Source organism: Chaetodon auriga, chromosome 16, assembly GCF_051107435.1.
Source record: "Chaetodon auriga isolate fChaAug3 chromosome 16, fChaAug3.hap1, whole genome shotgun sequence".
Taxonomy (NCBI): Eukaryota; Metazoa; Chordata; class Actinopteri; order Chaetodontiformes; family Chaetodontidae; genus Chaetodon; species Chaetodon auriga.
The window spans coordinates 3756315-3777030 of NC_135089.1; the positions used below are offsets into that span (position 1 = coordinate 3756315).

At 43.8% G+C, this 20716-nt stretch overlaps 1 protein-coding gene across 1 annotated transcript; it reads right to left on the reverse strand.

The window, feature by feature from the left end:
* Positions 1-9222: 9222 nt before the first annotated feature.
* On the reverse strand, positions 9223-16125 carry gfap (glial fibrillary acidic protein). The gene is made up of 9 exons (XM_076752456.1): positions 15337-16125; positions 13600-13660; positions 13399-13494; positions 13148-13309; positions 12870-12995; positions 11933-12153; positions 11794-11837; positions 11578-11660; positions 9223-11386 (listed from the first exon to the last, which is right to left on the reverse strand). The coding sequence occupies exons 1-9, from the start codon at positions 15855-15857 to the stop codon at positions 11345-11347; spliced, it is 1356 nt and encodes a 451-aa protein (XP_076608571.1). The 5' UTR covers positions 15858-16125; the 3' UTR covers positions 9223-11344.
* Between the last annotated feature and the right edge of the window lie 4591 nt (positions 16126-20716).

Here is a 20716-nt window from a genome sequence, read left to right on the forward strand (position 1 = left end):
CTCAGAAACCTAGTTGTAAAAATGTGTTTCTTTCTTGACTATTTAATTAGAAACAATATACACTGCCAAAAATCCCTGTAGATTAGTATTCATTAGTATTCTGTTGTCTGCTATGATCAGTGGAAATATTCAAACATGCATTACTTAAGTAAAAGTATGGTCAGGAAAATCAAAGTTTTAAAAGTAAAAGTACTCAGTGCAGAAAAATGTGCAGTCTGAATGTTATGTACAGTATTATTTCATTCAACCACTCTGCTCAGATTAATATAGAAGCAGGATTTTACTTAAACCATTATCAGAATAGCTGCCAATTAATTTTCAGTCAATTGATAAATCTACTAATCTTTTCAGCTGTACATTTTCATATGTTCAAAAATCATAAATTGTAAAATAATAGTTGAGTAGTAAAAATAAAATTTTATAGTAAAATAAATGTTGTCATATAATTGCAGTGAAGTAAAAAGTACAATATTTAAGTGCAATATACTCTAAGATGTAAAGCACAAGTACCTCCACTAGCTAGCAGCCTCAGATGGCAGTTACAGCTAATGTCACTTTGCTAAGCTAGCTCGTACGCTTAGTATGGCACGAGTAACGTTAACTGCTGCTAGCCTGCTTTTTGTCACAATTGGGATTAAACTACTGTCTCACTCATATTGGATAACAAAAATGATTTGCTAAGATTTTGGATGGTCAAAAAATATATTTCAGAAAACTAGGACAGAGGAGGGGAAATGTAGCTTTAGCTAGGGCTAGCTTTGGCTAACGCTCTAGCTAGCTTTACCTCTGGGTTTTAGCTGTTTTGTAGCTTTTCAAATTTTACCGTTAAATGATATTCTGTCTGAATTTAGACGTAGTATTTCTATTTCTATGGCATAATAATATTTCATAGGTAAAACAAATGTCAAAAAGTCGGATTCTGGTCTTAAATCAATTTTGACTGAATAACGTTCAGCACTCACTGATTTACAGCTCAGCAGGGAAGCGCAGCTACTGATATTCACAATACAGTTACACTTCCGCTGTTTGATGAACAAAATACTTAAGTACAGGTGTTCAAAACTTCTGCGTGGCTCGGTACCTCCACTCGACAATCAGCTGAAGAGGAACTAATGAAGTCCACCTTTTCCGTGTGTTAATGTTATTAGCGTCACACTTTCCCCAGGAGGCTGAGGAGGAGCAGGTGGTCACTTCAACATAAGAGCCTCTGTGCCTTCACACCTGCAGGCTGTTAACTTCTGTCAGGATTAGCCGGAAGATTTTACCTGACGTTTTTTAATTAAACCGTGATTATCCACATGTTTGTAATGGGTTTTAATTATTTACCCACAGCCTTTTACTGCTTACTGGATTATGCCATTTCTCTATTTCAGACATCTCATCTCTATTTATAGTGCATATTGTGCACAATTATGTTTTTGTTTTATTTGATTTCAGGTGTATTCAGTATGCCTTTTTGTATGTTGTATTTGTGTTTTGCCCTCTACTGTAAATCTTTTTTTTAAAGTTCAAATTTTAATTATCCATCTATGAATGTGACTCAATGTCATGTAGCACAAATCAGACAGAATGTGATATTTTGCTCATCCTTTTTGATGTTTACTTAACTGAAAACCGTACAAAGACAATATATTTAATGTTTGACCTCATCAGCTTCATTGATTTTTGTAAATATCTGCTTATTCTGAATTTGATGCAGCAACGTGTGTCAAAGAAGTTGGGACAGGAGCAACAACAGACTGGGAAAGATGCTGAATCCTCCAAAAACACCTGCTTTCCACAGCTAAACAGGTTGATTGGTAACAGGTGATAGCATCATGATTGGGTATGAAACGTCCTGGAAAGGCTCAGTCATTCACAAGCAAGGCTTTTTTTTACATGTGCAAACTAATTATCTTACATTCAACAGACTGCATGGAATTACAAACTGCATGGAAACTACAAATAGAGGAAAAACACTTTTCTAAATGGATGCTAGCTCAATGAAATGCTGTTAAGCAGTGCGTCTGTCCACCAGCACATGGCTCTGCTTAGGTGGTCAACCACCAACAGACTCTCATCCTATGGGAAACAGTATATCCGAGCTACTCTGCAAAAACCCTTAATAGTAATTCAAAGCTCATATACCATCCACTTCCTGTTATTGATGATTATAATGTATGTGGCACCGACGACAGCCACTATGCCAAAAGATTGTCCACCGTGAAAGTGAATTAGGACAGTTTTGTTCGAAGGTCGCTAATGGAGTTCAATGAGCTGAATGAAAAGTGCATACATATCCTCCACAGCATCTGACTGGACCTTTTATTATCCTGTGGTGGAACTGGGTTAAACAGCTCTCCCCATTCGCTGCCCACACAGACGAGAGGAGAGGACTCTGCTCCTCAGTCCCTCCCTCTAAAGTAAATGGGCGAGCTCCTGCTGGAAAGCACATCCTGTCCAAAGTCATTATCTGGGCCTCAAAGCAGAAACTCTGATCGTCACACCGTTGCTAGGCAGCACCGCTGTGGCACGTGCGCTCACCTGGCCGTGCACGCACATGTGGCTGCGTGTGCACACATACACATACACACAGACATACAGTAGAGGTATGGCATAATAGAGCTTCATTAAGGGAGCTCCACAGATTAAATCATTATTGGCCGCAGATGTAATCAGACTAAAACTCATTTAGAGTTGTCAGCAATCATGTATTTTTCCATGTTTGGTCAGTGTCTGATCAGGACATCAGGGTTATTTTCACACATCCAACACACATGCTGTCCACAGTGAGGTACAAGGAAGGACAAAGCTACTCCATTAGATATAGGGTATTATAGCATTTTTAAACAATAAATTATAGGAAGAAAGGTGTAAGTAACTGGTGTGCAATGTGTGATGTATGAGTTTAAGGTAAAATAGAAATAAAACTGTAGGTCATAGGTCAAAAGAAGACATCAAATGCAACACCAGTGTTTTATCACAGGCCTTAATGGTTGCGGAAAAGTTTTTTTCCTCTCTTTGCAGCTAGTGGAACATGTGAGCTAATGGAAAATAATGTACGACATCAGGTGAGCACTCACAAACACACACACACATGCAGGTGCAATAACCCTAAAACATAAAAGGCGCAGCTCGGGGGACGTCAACGTGACTGATACAAATCAGACATTTCAAGGCAACACGAACAGCCTGTCAGTCTGTCACCTGCTGACATGAAATGAACGAGGAGAAATAAATTTCAACACAATGAATCTGACCAACAGTGTGAAGAGTGAAGGATACAGGAGGCCACAGCCTTTTTTTGTCACTGACAACATGCTGTGACGAGGAATATGACACAATAAACAAGGTTTTACACACGTTCCTGTAATAATAATAATAATAATAATAATAATAATAATAATAATAATAATAATAATATATAACGATAAAAATAATTCTTTATCATCTGTGTACTGGTGCTTTCCACACAGCGTGAGGCTAATGGAGCGCAAACTAAACTGAATTCTTTTTACACACTTTCTCTGTTTGGGGCTGCCAGCTCTATCAGATTAATTAGAAATATTCAACGTAAACTAACACTACATCATTCAGCAGTCTAAAAATCGTCAAAGGTTGACTATAGGATGTTTAAAAGTGATAAAAGGTGCATACTATGGACGTTTTGTCGTCTTTGGTGGGTGTTTAATAATCACTTTGGTAATAACTTAACTCAAAGTCAGCGCACTTACTTTGCTCGTCGAATTTCCTGATGATAGTGTCCAGGTAGGTGTTCTGGAGCGCAACATGACCGCGTCTCACAGGCATTTTGGTGCTGACAGAAAATACTTCTCCCACACATGAACCTTAATAGTTTATGAATAATAAAATAAAAATAAATAGAATAGAAATGAGATTTAAAGTGGCACCCGTGAGCAAAATAATCTGCTTCCACTCGGAGGACGAGCGTCTACAGCAGCTTTTGATTTCTCTGCCGCTGAGGGACGAAGCGCTGGAGAATGATGGAGAGGAGCTCTGGTTGCCAGGGCGATAGAAGATGCGGGATGTTGCACGCGGATAATGTGGGAAAAAAAGTAGACTATGATACCGCAAAAGCCATATGCAACAACAGTTCACGTCTAAAAAGAAACGCAAAGAGCGCATAAACCGGTTTCCCACGATTTGGTGTCCTCTTGTCAATGAAGGGAACCTGTTTCGGGAGATGAAGTTGGGAACTGAAGCTGCTGAGCCCAGAATCTCTCAGTTTGATGAACAGTCGCAGCTTTCTCCCTCAAGTTTGGACACTGCACGACATGGACGGCGGAGAAGAAGCTCCTGTCAGCCGGGTTCCCTGGATCCACTGCCCTTCCACCGCCCCCAGGCTCGACAAGAGCGGCTGACAGCAGCGTCAAGTCGGTCCGAGTAAATCAGGATGAGAAGGGAAGTGAATTTTGATAGACTTTCAAAATAAAGACAGGGATTTTTTTTTTCTTTCTCTGAATACAAGCCTGGAGCAGTAAGAATATGTGTGGATGAAATTTGTTTCAGGATCTCTCAAAGGTGGCTTATGAGTGGATGTTTATTCATGCAGCCATGGTAGATCCAGACCTTTCATAACTTGAGCGATGAAAATGAGTCAGGCTATTTGTTATAATCCCCAAATTTGTTACAGCAGCCCAAATTCAAGCATACTGCCCTCAGATACTTGCCCCTGGATTTGTTTTCCTTTCTTATTCTTATTATATTGCAGCTGGTTATAAAAGAGCACATTCTGCATTTTGATCCTACAGGAAATGTATGTTTGCTGGCTTGACTTTGGCCTTCATCGCACTTATTCACAATGCATACATCATGCAAATCTGTATTGCCCTGAGATATTGCTGCGAATGTGCCAACGTTTTTTGCATATTATACATGAGATTTTTTCACGTCTTCTGCCTTGAATCCAACATGCTGCTTAACAAGTGTAGTTGATAGCGAACCATCTCATCGTTCCTCACTAAAACAGACCTACAGTCATGACTAACCATGTTTGACATTGTGTATTCTTTGTATCAAACAACGGAATATTTAAGCAAAACACGTACAGTATATACGTCCGTCCTAATGCAGGTTAAAGGTGGGGATGGTTTGGCAGGTTGAGTAATCAGAATCAGAATCAGAATCAGAAAAAGCTTTATTGCCAAGAATGCTTTTACACATACGAGGAATTTTTTCTGGTGAAATTGGTGCATGACACATCTACTAAAATATGACACATCTACTAAAATAAGAGCATAAAAAATAACAATTTAAATATATATACACAAGTCTGTTATTGTTAGAAACACAGTACTGTTTTTCAGAAAGAAGTCCCAGTTGAGCGTTAATGTAACGCATAGAGTTATATTTATATCAGTCAATCTGACAGAATGAGTCCGAGGTGGAATGTGAAATCTAGCACAGTTCACCTGTTTGGAGGTCAGTGGTTTTATTTTGAAATACACGTCCTGAAGTTGTGTTTATTCTATTATGGATGACTTGACGGTGGTCTGACACTGACAAAGTGCAGACCCTCATCAGTCTTCACCCCACATCACAAGTCCCCGAGCTCAAAATAGCAGCATCCTCTCTCTTTCTGTGCCTGTCGTCACACTCCTGGAGTATTATATTAATCTATAATCACGATAAGCTTTAAATAGAAATCTGTTATGCTGTTTGTGCTTGTGTGTGGCGTCCTGGCCCTTTTAAATCTTTTGGAAAATAGACATTTTTGTTTGTATGTGGAAGCAGCATCTTTCTCTGCTCTTCAGACTGACTATCGGTGGGATAAAAGGGAGCGCTGGGCTTCCAAATGCATTGAGGCCCGACATTATGAATCACCACACGCTGATGCGCTGGATAAGTGCCACTAAAGCAGGAACAGAGCTGTCAAAACAAAAAAAAGGGTAAAAAAAAATTAAAAATCAAAACAAAACATGGCTGTAAAGTCTGGTGAGGAGACAAGGTGCTCTGGTTTTTACAGGCGTGGAAACTTCCAGTCTGGATTTTATTGTAGCACAGCCAGACACGCAAACTGCAGGGGACTCCAGTCACATGTCTTGATCTGAGGTACAAATACGATTATTTCAGCTTAGAAAACTCCAAAAGTCTTGGGATCTGACTTTAATGGCCTGTTTTCACCTGGACGTCAGTCTTATGACTTAAAGAAAGCCAAAGAGGAAATACTTAGCTGGCACGAGCAGCACATTCAGAGACAGAGCAGACGTTCAGGCTGGAGCTTCAGCTGTATGCCTATAGGTCGCACTGAGAGGCTCCAAGTGGCGTCCTGACACACACACTCGTCACTGTTCGTTTTGTTTGGGAAAAGCTGCCACAGGAGAGTTTCATTGACCAACTAGTCTGAGTGGTGTTTACAGGTCTGTGTCTCGGTGGATCCTTCCATACTTCCCTTCTCTCAATATGTCTCCAGCACCACTTTGTCTTAATCTAAAATCCTTAATGATGTTTATTCCAGCGGATATCTGTTTAAATCATTAAAACAGAGGCTGCCCTGAGCGGAACATCTAAGAAGCCATCGCTCCACTTTGTCCCACGAAAAGCCAGTGTGAGCACGTGTCCTCTGATACAGTGGTTCAGTCTGTACATGGTGTTTGGAGATCAGAGGGTACGCGGCTTCGCCGTCCGGCAGACGGGCTGAGGTGGTTGCTCTGGGTTTTGTCTCGATGGCCTTGATGAAATGAGGGCTAAAATTAAACAAGGAGCACACATGCCTTTCCATGACCCTTCGGTGTGAGAGCCAAGTAAGACAGGAATGTGCACTGAAGTGGGCAGCGAGAGACAAAGAGGCCTGAAGACAAAGACACGGAGCGGCTGCAGCATCCCACCGATCATCTCCTCACATAAGAACCAAAAAGTCAAACAGTATTTCTTTATCACCTTCACCAAGAATGTGAAGGTATCTCATAGTTGACTGGATATCTTGAAACAGCAAAAAGCTTCTGGGATTGATTCACATCCAGGTGGTGATCCAGGAATATTCAATAATGCTTGTAGGACAGAGTATTTTGCAAGAACTACTGCACTTACAGTGCAAGAAAATGGCTGCATATGTTTGTGTCCACAGCCTGTTGAATAACTCACAGGAGTCACTGCAACCTGCATGCACTCCGTGACACGAGACTGTCCACATACAAGGATTTGGGGTCTTGAGTCTTGAATCATGCTTGTTTTAGGTGAGATAGCTCAGAAGAATCCTCTTTGTGACCACGTTTTCTGAAAATCTATGTTGTGTAGAGTCGGTTCAAATCAACATTTCTGAACATTTGCAGTTATTAGAAAAACATCTGTGTCGCCTGATTGCTTTGCTGCTACCATGAAAAGCATCACCAGAATCCAGTCGAGCATGCTTTTGCATTTCAACAAGGCATGTTGGCTTTTCCTTAACGAGACTGGGTGACTGTGTATTCATGTTTCTGTGGCTTACATGACAGCTGTTGTCACCTCGCACCAGCTCTGGAAAGATAATGAGCTTAAAAATGCCCATCTCCGTCACCTTTCGCCCCTTCCCGGCCCTATGGAACAGCACTGGATGGGAAAGTGTTTCAGCGCCCGACGTCAGGGCCCAAGTTTTATCTGCCTGGAATTCCTTCAGCTCAGGGCCGCCTTCAGCGCAGCCCTGAGACCCTCCATTCCTCTGATAAGACAGAAACATAACAGATACGTACTGTACTTTACACACTCGCTAACCGAGTCACACTTCAATACACACACATGATCTCAAAGAAAGAAAGAGAATATTGGAAGAACATGTTTATCCATGGCTGTCGTGTGAAGTTTCCATGCATTTCTCTCAAATTCGGTGAAGCTCAGGGTAATCAAAATAAATACCGGTCTTCATGTTTCTATTTAAACTACAGTTAAAGTGCCAATACAATATATCACATAGCACAGAAACACTGCTTGAATCATCACAAACAGAGCAGTCATCATAGTGGATCCTGACTGTGGGTGTTTTCAATATTTCAAGCTTCGAATCTCAGTTTTAATTGCAGTGAAGGAAGCCAATCAGACCCAAGATGATTCAGAGAGCGCAACAGCTCCGAGAAAGAATGTGTTCATTAAGCGGCGTAATATAAAAATTCACGTTTTCAGGTCTGTCTTAAAACAGTGCTCACCCATATGAACAGTACATTAAAACCTCTTTTCCCGGCTGTGATCTCGTCTCCCTGCTGGCTTCTTCTGAACATTCTTCCACTGAAAGAGACAAAATCCAGAGTCCTCGTTTCATGCAAACACATATTCCAGAGTTTATCTGATGTTAGTTTGAGGCTTCGGAGGTCTGAGTTAGACAAATCAGGTGTGCAAGTACAAAACTCCCAGCAACACAAAGAGGACCTTTTGGACTAAAAAATGCACGTGTTTAACTCAGAGTGCTGAAGCCTCACATTAGCTCGGGTTAAACTGGATTTCTGCACAGAATGAAGACAGTGAGTCATTTTTTAGGGTGATGTCTTGATATTCAGCATGAACTCGCTGAACTTTCCTTGCAGTACAACAATATGACATTAGTAGTTTTCTCATAAGAATATTGGCAATAGCACTTTCTATGGCAGTAGGAAGTTTAAGGCATTTAGTATTTTTATAATCTGAACAAATGCACATATACATAGTTCTTTTTTATCTCGACCCTTTTATGAAACTGTGTTTGCTTTGTGTAATAATTGCTGGCTGTAACGACTGAATTTCCCCGGTGTGGGATCAATAAAGTCTTATCTTATCTGAAGACAAACTGAGTATGTATGAGAACATGACAAATTAAATTCCTATTACTTTCCCCTGAAATATTTAACGTGTGTAATCCACTTCCTGTAAGTCTCTTTTTGAGGAAAACTGAAGTGACATTGTGGGAAATTGACTTTTGTGAACTTGAGGCCACGTGCTCGACGGTCCAATGCAGGTGTTTATCTGCATCTCATACTATTTTTGGCCACGATTATCTCCGCCCAGATATACAGTAACACTCACAATGAGCCGTGATATTACAGGAAGCGAACCCATCTGCACAACAGTGCGGACTGGCTGGCAGGCAGAGACAATCAGTTAGGATGAATAATGTCTGTCTGCTGCTGTCAGCGCTCTAATACCCTAAAGTCTACTGTCAGCATATAGAAGACTCGTTTCAGGGAGATGAAAGCTGATATGCTGACACATGAACTGTCATGAAAAATAAATGGAAAGCTTCTTAAAAAGCACTTGATGAACAAAACAAGAGACATCAACTCTAACAAAGAAAATGTTTTATTGTTGTTATCATGACATCACAGCATGTAGCACTGGTCAAAACTAATGTTATATTCACATCAGGGAGTAGGTTTCAGCTCTGTCTTTGCTACAGGAGTCAGAAAATCTATCTAGGATTGACAATCAAAAATAAAGAGTGAATGCAAGAGAGGGCTGCATGCTGGGAGGACAAACAGGAGGAGGGGTTGAGTGACGGGTGGAAGTTGAGGAGAGAAGGTGGGAGGCACATGGGAGCACAGATTCACGGCGTGTCCTTGGCTACGAGCGCAGCGACAGCCAGCTCCGGTGTAGCACCACTCTCATTAGTGGCAGGGCCTGTCAGCGCAACAGGGCTTCCAACAATGCACCAGGCTTGGATTACAGTGTTTAGGCTTCGACATCCATCCATCCTTTCAGCCTCCTTTCCTTTTTATCCCAGCATCCTCCCTTTCAGAGTAGAAGAACAAGGGTTTCTGGTGCAGAGTTGTGGGATTCTTTGACTGCGTCAGTCACACACTACGGGATTGGCCAGGGAATTTGGAGGGGGGGGGGGTGGATTAACCGGAGGCTAGAGGGCAGAGGTCACGTCAGCTTCCAAACACCTCCTCCACACCTCCAACCTGGCGCTGTTCCTATCACCGCTGCTTGATAAGTGGGCACGCCTGGTGTGAAAAAATGATGAGGCTGTGTTCAAGAGGCAGAGGACAGCAGCAGCTGCGAGGAGCAGAGGATGCAGAGGAGCAGAGGATGCAGAGGAGCAGAGGATGCAGAGGAGCAGAGGTGGAGTGATGGAGGAGAGTTTAAACACTCATAGTCATCGTTTATTTGGGCTGATTAGACCTCCCTCTGTGACCGTGTAGGCTTCTTCAGACCCTTCTGACTGTTATTAGTTTTGCTGCACCTGTTGATGGGACAACCTCCATTTATTATTACATGACATCACTCTAAAGGTTGCCATGGTCACTGCCCGCTGAGTGGAAAGCATACAAACATTCAGCATCTGCCACTTGTGCAGTCACATGAAAACAAAACACAGCTTGAATGGGCTGTTATGCAAATGACTGTACAAAGAGATTAGACAGAATTCAGGAAATTCGCCATTTTGGACTCAACTGCTCGACTCTCGTGTGCCTTTAAGCTTTGTCCTGTGTGCTGTCAGTAACAGTAAATACAGTGTATATGTCTGGAAACTCAATTCTTGATCACACTGTCTACAGATCACTGACTGCCGAGCGTGTTGTACATATCATCTGTTGTTATATCTCCTGCCTTTGAAGCATACTTTGGCCAGAGGATGTAACAAGTGGAAAAAGTCAACACCTTCTGCTGGTGATCCCCGCAAACTCCACCCAATCAGCCCTAATTAGGTGAGACAGGAATGCACTCATTAAAAACACCCGTGTGGGTGTGCAGGACCTTTAATACAAGAATCAACACACAAACCGAGGCGCATGCTTCAACAAAGGAATGAAATGCAAAGCAGCACCGGACGAGGGTTAAAAACTGGCCCAGATTCACCTGTCGCTCTGCCAAAAGCTGCTCTAATATACACACATCTCTCACTCCCTGCCTGTCTTCCAGTTCTGACGTCAGTAAAGCCCCAGCTCCCTCTTGTACTTCCCTTTCCACTTTTCACATACACATAACCACACGTCCACCTCCACCATGCTACATATTAGCTGAACACAACCGCTACGTTTCAAGGTCTCTTCTATGGCAGCTAATCTGAAACAATGCTAAAAACCTGGCCTGTCAGTCCGAGTTAAAATAAAACAGGTTACCAGTCATTTCCAGCAGTTTTTACTGGAACGAGCTGAAGGTCATTTCAGATGACTGACCTACATCCAAGTCAAGCTCTTGGTGGATCTGTACAGAAGATGAACATAAATGTTTTTGGCAGAAATGCTAATGAGGGAGTCTAGGAGTATGTAATGGTTACGTCATGGCTGTAGGGCGGTAAACATGTTAGCCTACGGATGATGACGAAAGGAGGGAAAATGAAGTGATGTGATGATTCCGATGGGGCAGCTTTGGGGTTTGGAAACAGAAAAAAAAAAAATAAAATAAAATAATAGTTCAAAATCCTCAAATCGTGCCTGGAGGCAGGATGGGAGAGGAAGCTTTAAGGAAGATCTTTGTGTTCGGTCGTTGATTCCTTGATGATCTGCAAGGAAAGAGATCTGAGTTAAAAATAGAAAAATAAATCTCTGGGGGGTTTTGGTGCACATGGCATCAGGTGTGCTGAGCGGCAGTAAATGTGTGTGAAAACCTGCAGAAGGGTTCAACATTGCCCTCCAGAGGGATTGGGTGCAATGTGCAGATTGGCCTGCCTCAGTGCCAGTGTGTTCAACGTACCTCCCCATCTCTGGTCTCCACAGTTCGAACCAGGATGCTCCTCTTCACGTGGGCCTCTGGGGTTTTAGTGTCCAGATTTGTTTCTGAAGGAAGAATAGAGGCAGAAAGGGGGGAGCATGCAGAGCAGTTTGAGAAATGGAGCTGTATTATCCTCAGTTCAAAGGCATTTAACTCCACCGTCAGGTACTGTTACCTGAAGACTCAGTTGATACTGACCTCTAAACTGCAGGTTGGAAAAGCTCTGAACTGGAATGGTGATCCTGGAGGAGCAGAGAGGGGAAACTACAGTCTGACAAACAAACTGACAGCAATAAATCTTCCGACAAATGAAAATATTTCCTAGCATCCGCCTCACCTGCTCTCCTCTCCCTCCAGCAGCTTCCTGTAGGTGGCAATCTCAATATCCAGGGCCAGCTTGACGTTGAGAAGGTCCTGGTACTCCTGCAGGTGTCTCGCCATCTCCTCCTTCAGCGCCTGGATCTCCTCCTCCAGATGGCTCACTGTATCCTGGTAACCAGTAGTCTCCATGGAGAAGCGGTCCTCCATCTCCCGGAGCTGGCGTTCCAGAGACTCGTTCTCAAAGAGGAGAGGGGTTTGGGGTTTAAAGTTAGCCTCAATTGAGTTTGACAGTGTTTACGTCCATACAGCTGGACAATGATCCTAATGTACAGAAGAAACACCCATATTTTAACATATGAACCAAGCTAAAGGGTTAGCTTAATCAAATAATGTGCTTGCAGCTAAACATAGTGCCAGATAGCATTATGCTAATGATATGCATACATTAGCATGCCTGATGTTGAAATAGAGTCCAAGTTTTATAGTTTAATTTATGCTGAGCAGTTTGGTGAAAAGCAGATATGTTTGCTAATTAGCAGCAAAATTACTGCTGAACAGTTAGCTGCGTACTGCAACCTTCACTGGCTGTGCTTAAACTAGTAAACTAACAGTTTCCCAGGGCCAAGCGGTGGAAGTCAGTCACATGACCTCAGTCCAACTGAGCATGTGTTTCACTTGCTGACGTCCAGACTGAAAGCAAAGGGTCCCTGATAGAAGTAAGAAGCGAAGCTGGCTACAGAACAAGCCTGGCAGGCATCAGCAGGGAAGATCTGGTGATGTGTGGGTGGTAGACAGGCAGTCAGTGACCGCAAAAAAATATTTAATAAGATGGTTTTATCGAACTTTACGTTGTATTTCCCTTTTACTCAATGAGTCTCAGTTATACAGTGACATTGTCTTCCACGTTTGCAGTGTTCACACAGTGCTTTTCTGTTTTTTGTCAGAGGACTTACTGTCCCGCGGAGAGCCTCAAGGTCGCAGGTCACCACTTGGATCTGACGGCGGTATTCATTGGCCTCCTGTTTGGCCTGACGCAGGGCTTCTGCGTTTCGATTGGCTGCGTCCGTCAGGTCAGCAAACTGTGGACAAAAGCAGACAGTCCACCAGTCTGTAAGCATGTCCTCTGCTGTATGTCCCAGTCTCCTCAAAGTTACATCTGATGTCATGTGGATGTGTATTATTACTCCTCAGTACTACACTCTTCACGAGTCTTCTATCTGAGTCTTCTGACCTTGGATCGGTACCACTCCTCCGTCTCCTGCATGTTTGAAGAGGCCATGGTCTCATACTGGACCCTGATGTCTCTCAGAGCAGCAGTCAGGTCTGGTTTGGACACATCCAGGTCTACATGCACCTGCTGGGCCATGATCTGTTCCTGTAACTCACGCAGCTCCTGAGAGGGGGGAAGGAGGAAAAGTGGACGTTCAGATGAGGTGGTTAAAGGTGATTGAGCATGTTTTTTTATCTCAGTTTCATTCTTACCTCATCATGAGTCTTCTTCAGGAAGTTGATCTCGTCCTGCATGGCTTCGATCTTCCTCTCTAACTGGACACGATTTAGAGACGCCTCATCCACATCCTGCGCTCAGAACGAGGCACGAAGAGGAATGAGGGTGGACAGTCGGACATGCTGAATGTATTGATTGTTTAGATCATGAATTCAGAGTAATATCAGAAGACTTACCTGTCTGTAGGCGTTCAAATTGTTCTCCGCATCCTGCCGGAGGCCAATCTCATCTTGGAACCTGAGTAAGTCAAAAATATATAAGACTTCGCAAATGGCCTCAACATAGAGGTTTTTAATGTTTTTTAAGTACATTTGCTCTGTTGAAGCAACATCCAAATAATGTCCAGATTGATTCTTGTTTAACAGCATACACACATATCATAGCATCCATTTCAATAAGACATAACGAATAACAAAAATCCATAAAATGATGCACACAAGTTTCAGTTTTGTGCTGTTTTTTTTCTGCCTGCCCCTTTAAGGCGCAGCATCAGTAAAAGAGAAACATGCATACAGTCTTTTGTCATTCAAAGGAGGTTTTCCTGCATATCAAGAGTCAGACTACGGGGACTGGAAAAGTATTTCAAGCATTTCGATCAGATTTTTTACTGTGAGCTTCAGCGCTGCTTGCCGTGCTTCAGGGGACGACCGGGGCTCAGCTGAAAGGGCAGCTTATGCATCATTACACATTCACTCCCATCTAACAGCCAGAGGCCTTTCCCACGGGATGGAGCCCACACACACAAACACACAAAGGGTCCATGTGCGCACGCACACCCTCACATGCAGACACACACCACCCTGTAATCCATCTGCTGTACGCACCGAGGCATGGAGGCAGAAATGCTCAGACTTGGGGTAACATCTGTACGCCTTCACGCAGAGTTTGCTGAATGGAGTGGCTTGAGAAGCAGCAGGAATCACAAAAGTGACCTTTGACCCTTTCAGCCACGGCCATCACGATTAACTCTGCTTTCTTTCAGAGGACCAGCAGCTGTGCGGTAATCACAGAGTAGAGAGTCTGAAGTAGACTTTTCTACATTCAGAGTCATTCAATCACTTCTTCCTCCGACTAAATGAAATTACAGATTCAAGCCACGTGTGCACCTCGAGAGAAAAAGGCTGGATGTGCCACTGCAGTGAATCAGTGCTTTGGAGTAACGAGGGACAAGAAAACATCTGCCTGGCTGTCTGCTTCCTTTGTGGAGGGCCACCATTGTGTTCGCCTCATTCCTCCGGACTCGCTCAATGGCGATGAGGGGTTCAGTCGGGATCAAGTTTGTAAAGAGGGATCCAGGAGTAAAGCTCGGGCAGAGCACAGCGGTCTGCATTCCAACGAATTAGAGGGAAACCAAATCTGCATATAAATGCGTTCGTAATTAAAAAAGGGGGAAAAAAAAAAAACTCTCAGCCATGCAATGAAGATGTCGCCCCAAATCTTGGCAAGCTGGATTTATTTTTCTTGCTCTGGTATCTAACAATTCCCAAAGCAACTAGTGCACATCTTCAGCGTTAAAGTAAATCCACACGTTTGTGAGCAACTTGATAATGATAATGAAAAATGCCTTTGACAGGATGTAATCCTTGTGATAGTGAAACAAAAACACGAAGAAGTTGTTGTACACTTTACAGAAAACCCCAAATACACAGACGACGGGACGAAGCAAGAGGTAGTTTGGTACTGTTTTTATACTTTAAATGCATATTTTTACTGCCCACAAAACTGTGCAGGAACTTTTTCTACATTTGCATTTTAGCCATTGAGCTGATTTTGTTTTCCAAAGACACTTCCAACAAGTGCCAAAATTAACATGAAGAGCAGTCTTTAAAGAGAATAAGGAAAGAAGTAGCTGCTGCTGTGTGACTGTACATCTCACCAACCGCCCACAGGAGTCCCACCCTGCTTCCTCCTACCTCTGCTTCATGGTGGCCAGATCTGCAGCCAGGTTGTCCCTCTCTATCTCCAGCCGAGCTTTGCCAGCGGTGAGGCCGTCCACCTGCCTGCGCAGCTCTCTCAGCTCCTCCTGGTAGATGTCTCCCAGGCGGCTGGGCTCCTTCCCCTTCAGCTGGTTCAACTCCGCCACCAGCACCTTGTTCTGCTGCTCCAGCAGGCGCACCTTCTCTATGTAGCTGGCAAAACGGTCGTTCAGGCCCATCATCTCCATCTTCTCGTTGGTGCGCGTCTCCTTGTACTGGGCCTTCATCAGGGTGTCTGCCGAGAAGTCCAGCCGGTCCGCGGGGCTCCCCAGGAGCAGGGCCGTGCTGGTTGAGCCCAAAGACAGCCTGGATATCGGGCTGGAGTGGGTGAGGTTGCGAGGGGTGCCATGCCAGGAGAAGCGGCTGGAAGAAAGGCTCCCCATTCTGACTCCCGTGGTGCTCGAGCCCTGGGGCCCGTAACGCTTCCTGTATGAGGACTGGAATCTCTGACTCTCCATGATGGGGAATGAAGCTCACTCAGGGCACAAGCGGGGCTTTTATAGAGGCAGGCGAACCCCCTAAGTCCAAAGCAGAGAGGCCACAGGGTGCGGCAGAGAGAAGGGAGGGTTGCAGGCAGTGAATGGGACAAAAAGGGAGAGAGAAGGGGTGGTTTACATGACACTCAAAGAGCTGTGTGCCAGGGATTGTCTGTGCTCGTCCACTCAACTACAAATGTCTCTTGGCTTTCTCCCTCTCTCCCCCTCTCCTCCCTTCTCCCCGGCCTCTGACTCACTCTCCCTTTCTCTCTCACTCTTACTTTCACCCCTTTTTGTCCTTCTCTCTTTCTTTCTGTTCCAGCTGAATGAAAAGGAATGTGTGTGACAGGGTCCAACCACCAATTCAACCTGACCACACATGGGCTCCCACAAAAACAGAAACAGAGTTCGATCGGACAAAGGGACGGAGCTGGAGGGAGAGACCCTCACTCTCTAATCAGAGGGAGCAACGGCGGTTTGACAGATGAAGCAGATAAATTAGACGCACAGAGAGGGTGAAATATTACATGTTTTACATACAAGCCTGCAGGATTTAGTAGAATTTGTTTTTGGGGCTGCACGGTGTGAGGAGAGAAACAGCACGTAGGACAGAACCTCAGTCTCTCCTCTTTGGATCACAGTTTGTGGCACAGTTACATAACAAGGACATAACTGTGTACGATATTCACTAAACACCTGCACACTCTAATGGGAATAATCATGGAATTTGCCTTTGATAGAACAGATAATATACAGATGATTGACACATTTCCAGGGAATTACACACCTCACAGCACAATAAAATTCTCACTTTTTTTTACAGTGATCACCAAAAGCTTTTTATTTTTCACTGCATTAACTCTTAAAATCAACCTTTCTTTGTATTGGTGATGTTATTGATCAGGTATTTCCTTTCAATGCACCTTGCTGACAGATATAAATCAACAGTCGTTATCACAAACATAAGAAAATGAGTTGTCACATCCATCGTTGGTTGACCATCATGCTGCAGGAGCACATGCACACTTCTGTTACAGCAGGGGGAAACTGAAGCCGGCTCCAGAGAGACTGAAGGACTCTGGGGTGTTCACGGGTTATTAGACGTCCTCTTGGCCGCAAAGACGGATGGTCGAGACGGGGGGGAGGGGCACAGGGGGAGGGAGGGGGTGCAGACCTAATCTGAACTCCAGGACTCACAGAGGCCGCGTTACAAAACCATTTTCACGCATCACCTTGACAACCGCCGGCCCGCCGATGTCAGACCACTTCAGCTGATGTTTTTCTGACTTCTGTCTGAAGAGGAGGCCATTTGCGGAGATGAGAGCGTCACCGACGGCGTCTTCTCCTTCTACAAGTGGACATCCCCGAAGACGAGAAGGACTGAGGTGCCAGAGTCCTTTAACATAAGACACCGTCACGATAATTAGATTATTAGAATTTCTATCTCTTTTATTTACATTTACTCCATTTTTACCAGCTTATTTACTGCAAATACTGGAAAGTCTTTTAAAGTAGTTTGAGGTTTTCAGACAAGTGAAAAATCTACCTGAAAGCATCATTAAGTAATATTGGAAGTTCTGTAATAACTAGAAATATGAAGATTTACACTTTTCCTTTACTCTCCAACAAACTTCACTTTGTCTCTTATTTTACTCTATTACTGATTTTCACTATTTTAACTCCTTAATTTTCCTATTTTTTGTCAGGATGAACATGCTTGACATCAGAAATGAATGGAAACCAGTGGCCTCCTGGTAGTGGGAAGCAGCAGGAAAAATACATAAAAAATGTAAAACTGTACAGCTTTCATTTGAACAGTTTAATTCCTGCTTTGTTAAGAAGATAAAACTTGTGGAAACAGCGGCGTAACCATTTAACTACGCTGTTCTTACAGGTAGTAAAACCACAACCGCAGTGGGACATAAAGGACCTCTTTGTTACTGGGTCGTAAAATCACAGGGAGTGGAAACCAGTCGGTACTGGGAGACAGTGAATAAAGCCCTGTACGACTCTACTAGCTGGCCTCTGAGAGTTGTTGCTATTAGGAGGGAAAACAACAACACACTGTCTTGAATTCCAATTGGTCTCTGTTAATCGTGGTTAAATGAGATGGCGCACTGTAAGTCTGGCAGAGATTTGTTGATTTAAAAGGTTCCATCTCTAAGGATTGATGCCTTGGTTGCATCATTACGGTGACAGCGATTGTTTCGGCCCTCTGGATTTTTTAGACAATCACGGCCGTTGCCTCAGATCTGGTCTCTGAGGTAATATGTCCCGAAGATTAAACATCCCCAGGGAGGGAGGGAGGGAGGAAAGGGGTGGTGCAGACCTCTCCCTCTCCTCCCTCCCCGCTGCTGGAGTCACCAAAGGGCCAAGTCAAACAGCTGATTCATGTGTCGACATGAGGAGAACATTTCATTTGCAGGACTTACAAGGAAAAAGGAGCGCGGGGCAGAATCTTAATGCTGCTGGACTCAGACTGATCTCAGGCCAAGGAAACATGGCTGCCAGCAAAGTTTGACTGCGCAATACTCAACGCCCGCTTTGTGCTCTGGCATTTTACACCCAGAATCCCCAGCGTGAACCTCGCCACTACCATCCCTCAACCTCACTGATGGCTGAATGTACCTGGCCGCATACCAAACTGAATCCCGACTAACAAGCTGGAAATACGGCTGTCTCAGCTCCACCCTCATCACTACATCAAGGCCCTGTTTCTCGGACAGGGTGTAAATTTAATGAGGAGCAGGCCTTCATCATGAACAGTAACTCTTCAAACACTGACTTACTGAGACACACCTTCAACTGTGATTTGCTGCTTCTCTAATTCCTGCACTAAATGAAACAAGATGAATCACCTGTGCTCGTCTCATCAGTGACAGTATGTGCTGACTGCAGAGGCCGCCAAACGAAGTGGAACTGATCACAAAAAGCATGTAATTATAAAACAGATGAAACTAAAGGAAGAAAAAAAAGAACAAAACTGAGACAAAAACGTTTAATTGATCAGCATTTGGAGAGAGAACGTTGCAGGCTTTCCTCTTTCAGCCAAACGATCCCCTCTGTTCTTTGAAAGGCAGAAAATGTCATCAAATCATGACGCAGGCTCCTCGTGTCACTTCGTTTAAGTTCATTTAGTCCCAAATTAACTGCTTTCTTACTCCAGGTCACTCGGTGAGTTGATTAATGTTCTTTCTGATTAAATTAATTTGAGTTAATCAGGCTTCACTTAAATCTAAATCTAAGTTGATTCCCTTCAGTGTGTGTACAGACCCTCCATGAAATTATCCCCCTTAACTCTGTCCCGTGTCCAGAGTTGGAAGAAATATTCTGAACTGTATGTAGAAATACCACAATGTAAAAACAATCCATTACAAGAGAAGTATGAAGTAGCATAAAAAACTCAAGAAATACCTCAAACGTGTACAGTACTTGAGTAAATGGTGCTAGTTCCTAGTATTACACCATGACCTCACTGTCACAGCTTCCTTCAGTCTACCTGGTGTTCATGGCTGATGAGACACACCTGCTGGACGTCTCTGGTGCGTTTGTGAACCCTGAGACACGACAGGTAAAAACAGCTCAGCTGAATGCTTGGGTGATACTGAACAAGCAAAGCCTCATGGGAATGAGCCGTGATGAAAATCAGGGGGGCTTAACTGGGACAGACAGGCCGGCGATATGACTCAGCAGCACTGGGCCCAAACAGAGCGCAGCCACAAAGAGGGCCGGTGGAGAGCCGGTTCAGGCCCGAAGCTCCAGTCTGCCTGTCAGCAGGAATGCTGGGGGCCCGAATGCACCACACAGAGAACTGCATACCACACAAACACGTCGCATAGCGAGCACAGCACCCACATACAAAGTCCGGCTGTAAACTGGTGTTCAAACCATGTTCCAGTTTCCATGTTCACATACACACATACATACATACATGGCATCAAGTCTTTCATGTGACTGAGCACAGAAGGTATCACAATACAAGAGTCCGCAGCCAGGCTGGCGTTCTGCGCTACATGCTAACATCAGCATGCTAACATGCTCAAAATGAGTATGCTAACATTCAGATGTTTAGCAACGTTCACCCTCTTAGCTTAGCGTGTTAACATGCTAACATTTGCTAATTTGCGTGTCAAAAAGTAAGGCTGATGGGAATGTTGTACGTTTTGGAGAAATCAAATTACTGATTACATTTTTGACCTGATGATGAAAAATTTAAGTAGAAGATGAACGTGTGAAGCACATTTCAGGGCAACCCGTCCAATATTTGCTGAGAAAATTCACTCTGAACCATAAATGCGGTCGACATCGCTGGAGGAAAAGTCACAGGATCACCAAACTCAGAGAGACACATCGTCTGGGGACCGTGAATCTCTGTGCCAAATTTCATGGCAACCCATCCAACGCTTTTAGAGATATTTCAGTCTGGACCAAAGCGGTGAGCCCACTAACAGCTTGACGTTAGCATTGATGGAGCGACGGCCAAAAATCAACCGCACTGCACTCTGAGGTATCTGATGCTTCATGTTTCAGACACCCAGCGTGTTGAAATCCTGCTCTCACTGACAAATTAGCATCGAAGGGTTAAAGAGCAAGAGGGAAGCAGAGGAAGACGAAGACACTGACGAAGGCCATGAATGTTAAACAGCTACCAGCTTGGTCTGTTCTGGCTCAACATAAGAAAACCAAGAGGATCCACCAGCACCGCAGCTCCTCTGTCTTTATTCTGACAATAAATACTACAAATATGATGGATATGATCTCTGTTTTCACTCCAGGATCTTATTATCCACCGTGAGCGTGTTATCAGTGTTGAACCTTGTGCACTGCGGAAAAAGAAGCGG

Excerpts from the sequence above, each read along its gene's own strand:
- gfap (XM_076752456.1), bottom strand. The coding sequence starts at position 15,857 with ATGGAGAGTCAGAGATTCCAGTCCTCATACAGGAAGCGTTACGGGCCC. Across the intron at positions 13,661-15,336 it reads CTGGCCACCATGAAGCAGAG|GTTCCAAGATGAGATTGGCC; the intron begins GTAGGAGGAAGC and ends TGACTTACTCAG. Across the intron at positions 11,387-11,577 it reads TGGAGACCAGAGATGGGGAG|ATCATCAAGGAATCAACGAC; the intron begins GTACGTTGAACA and ends CTTTCCTTGCAG.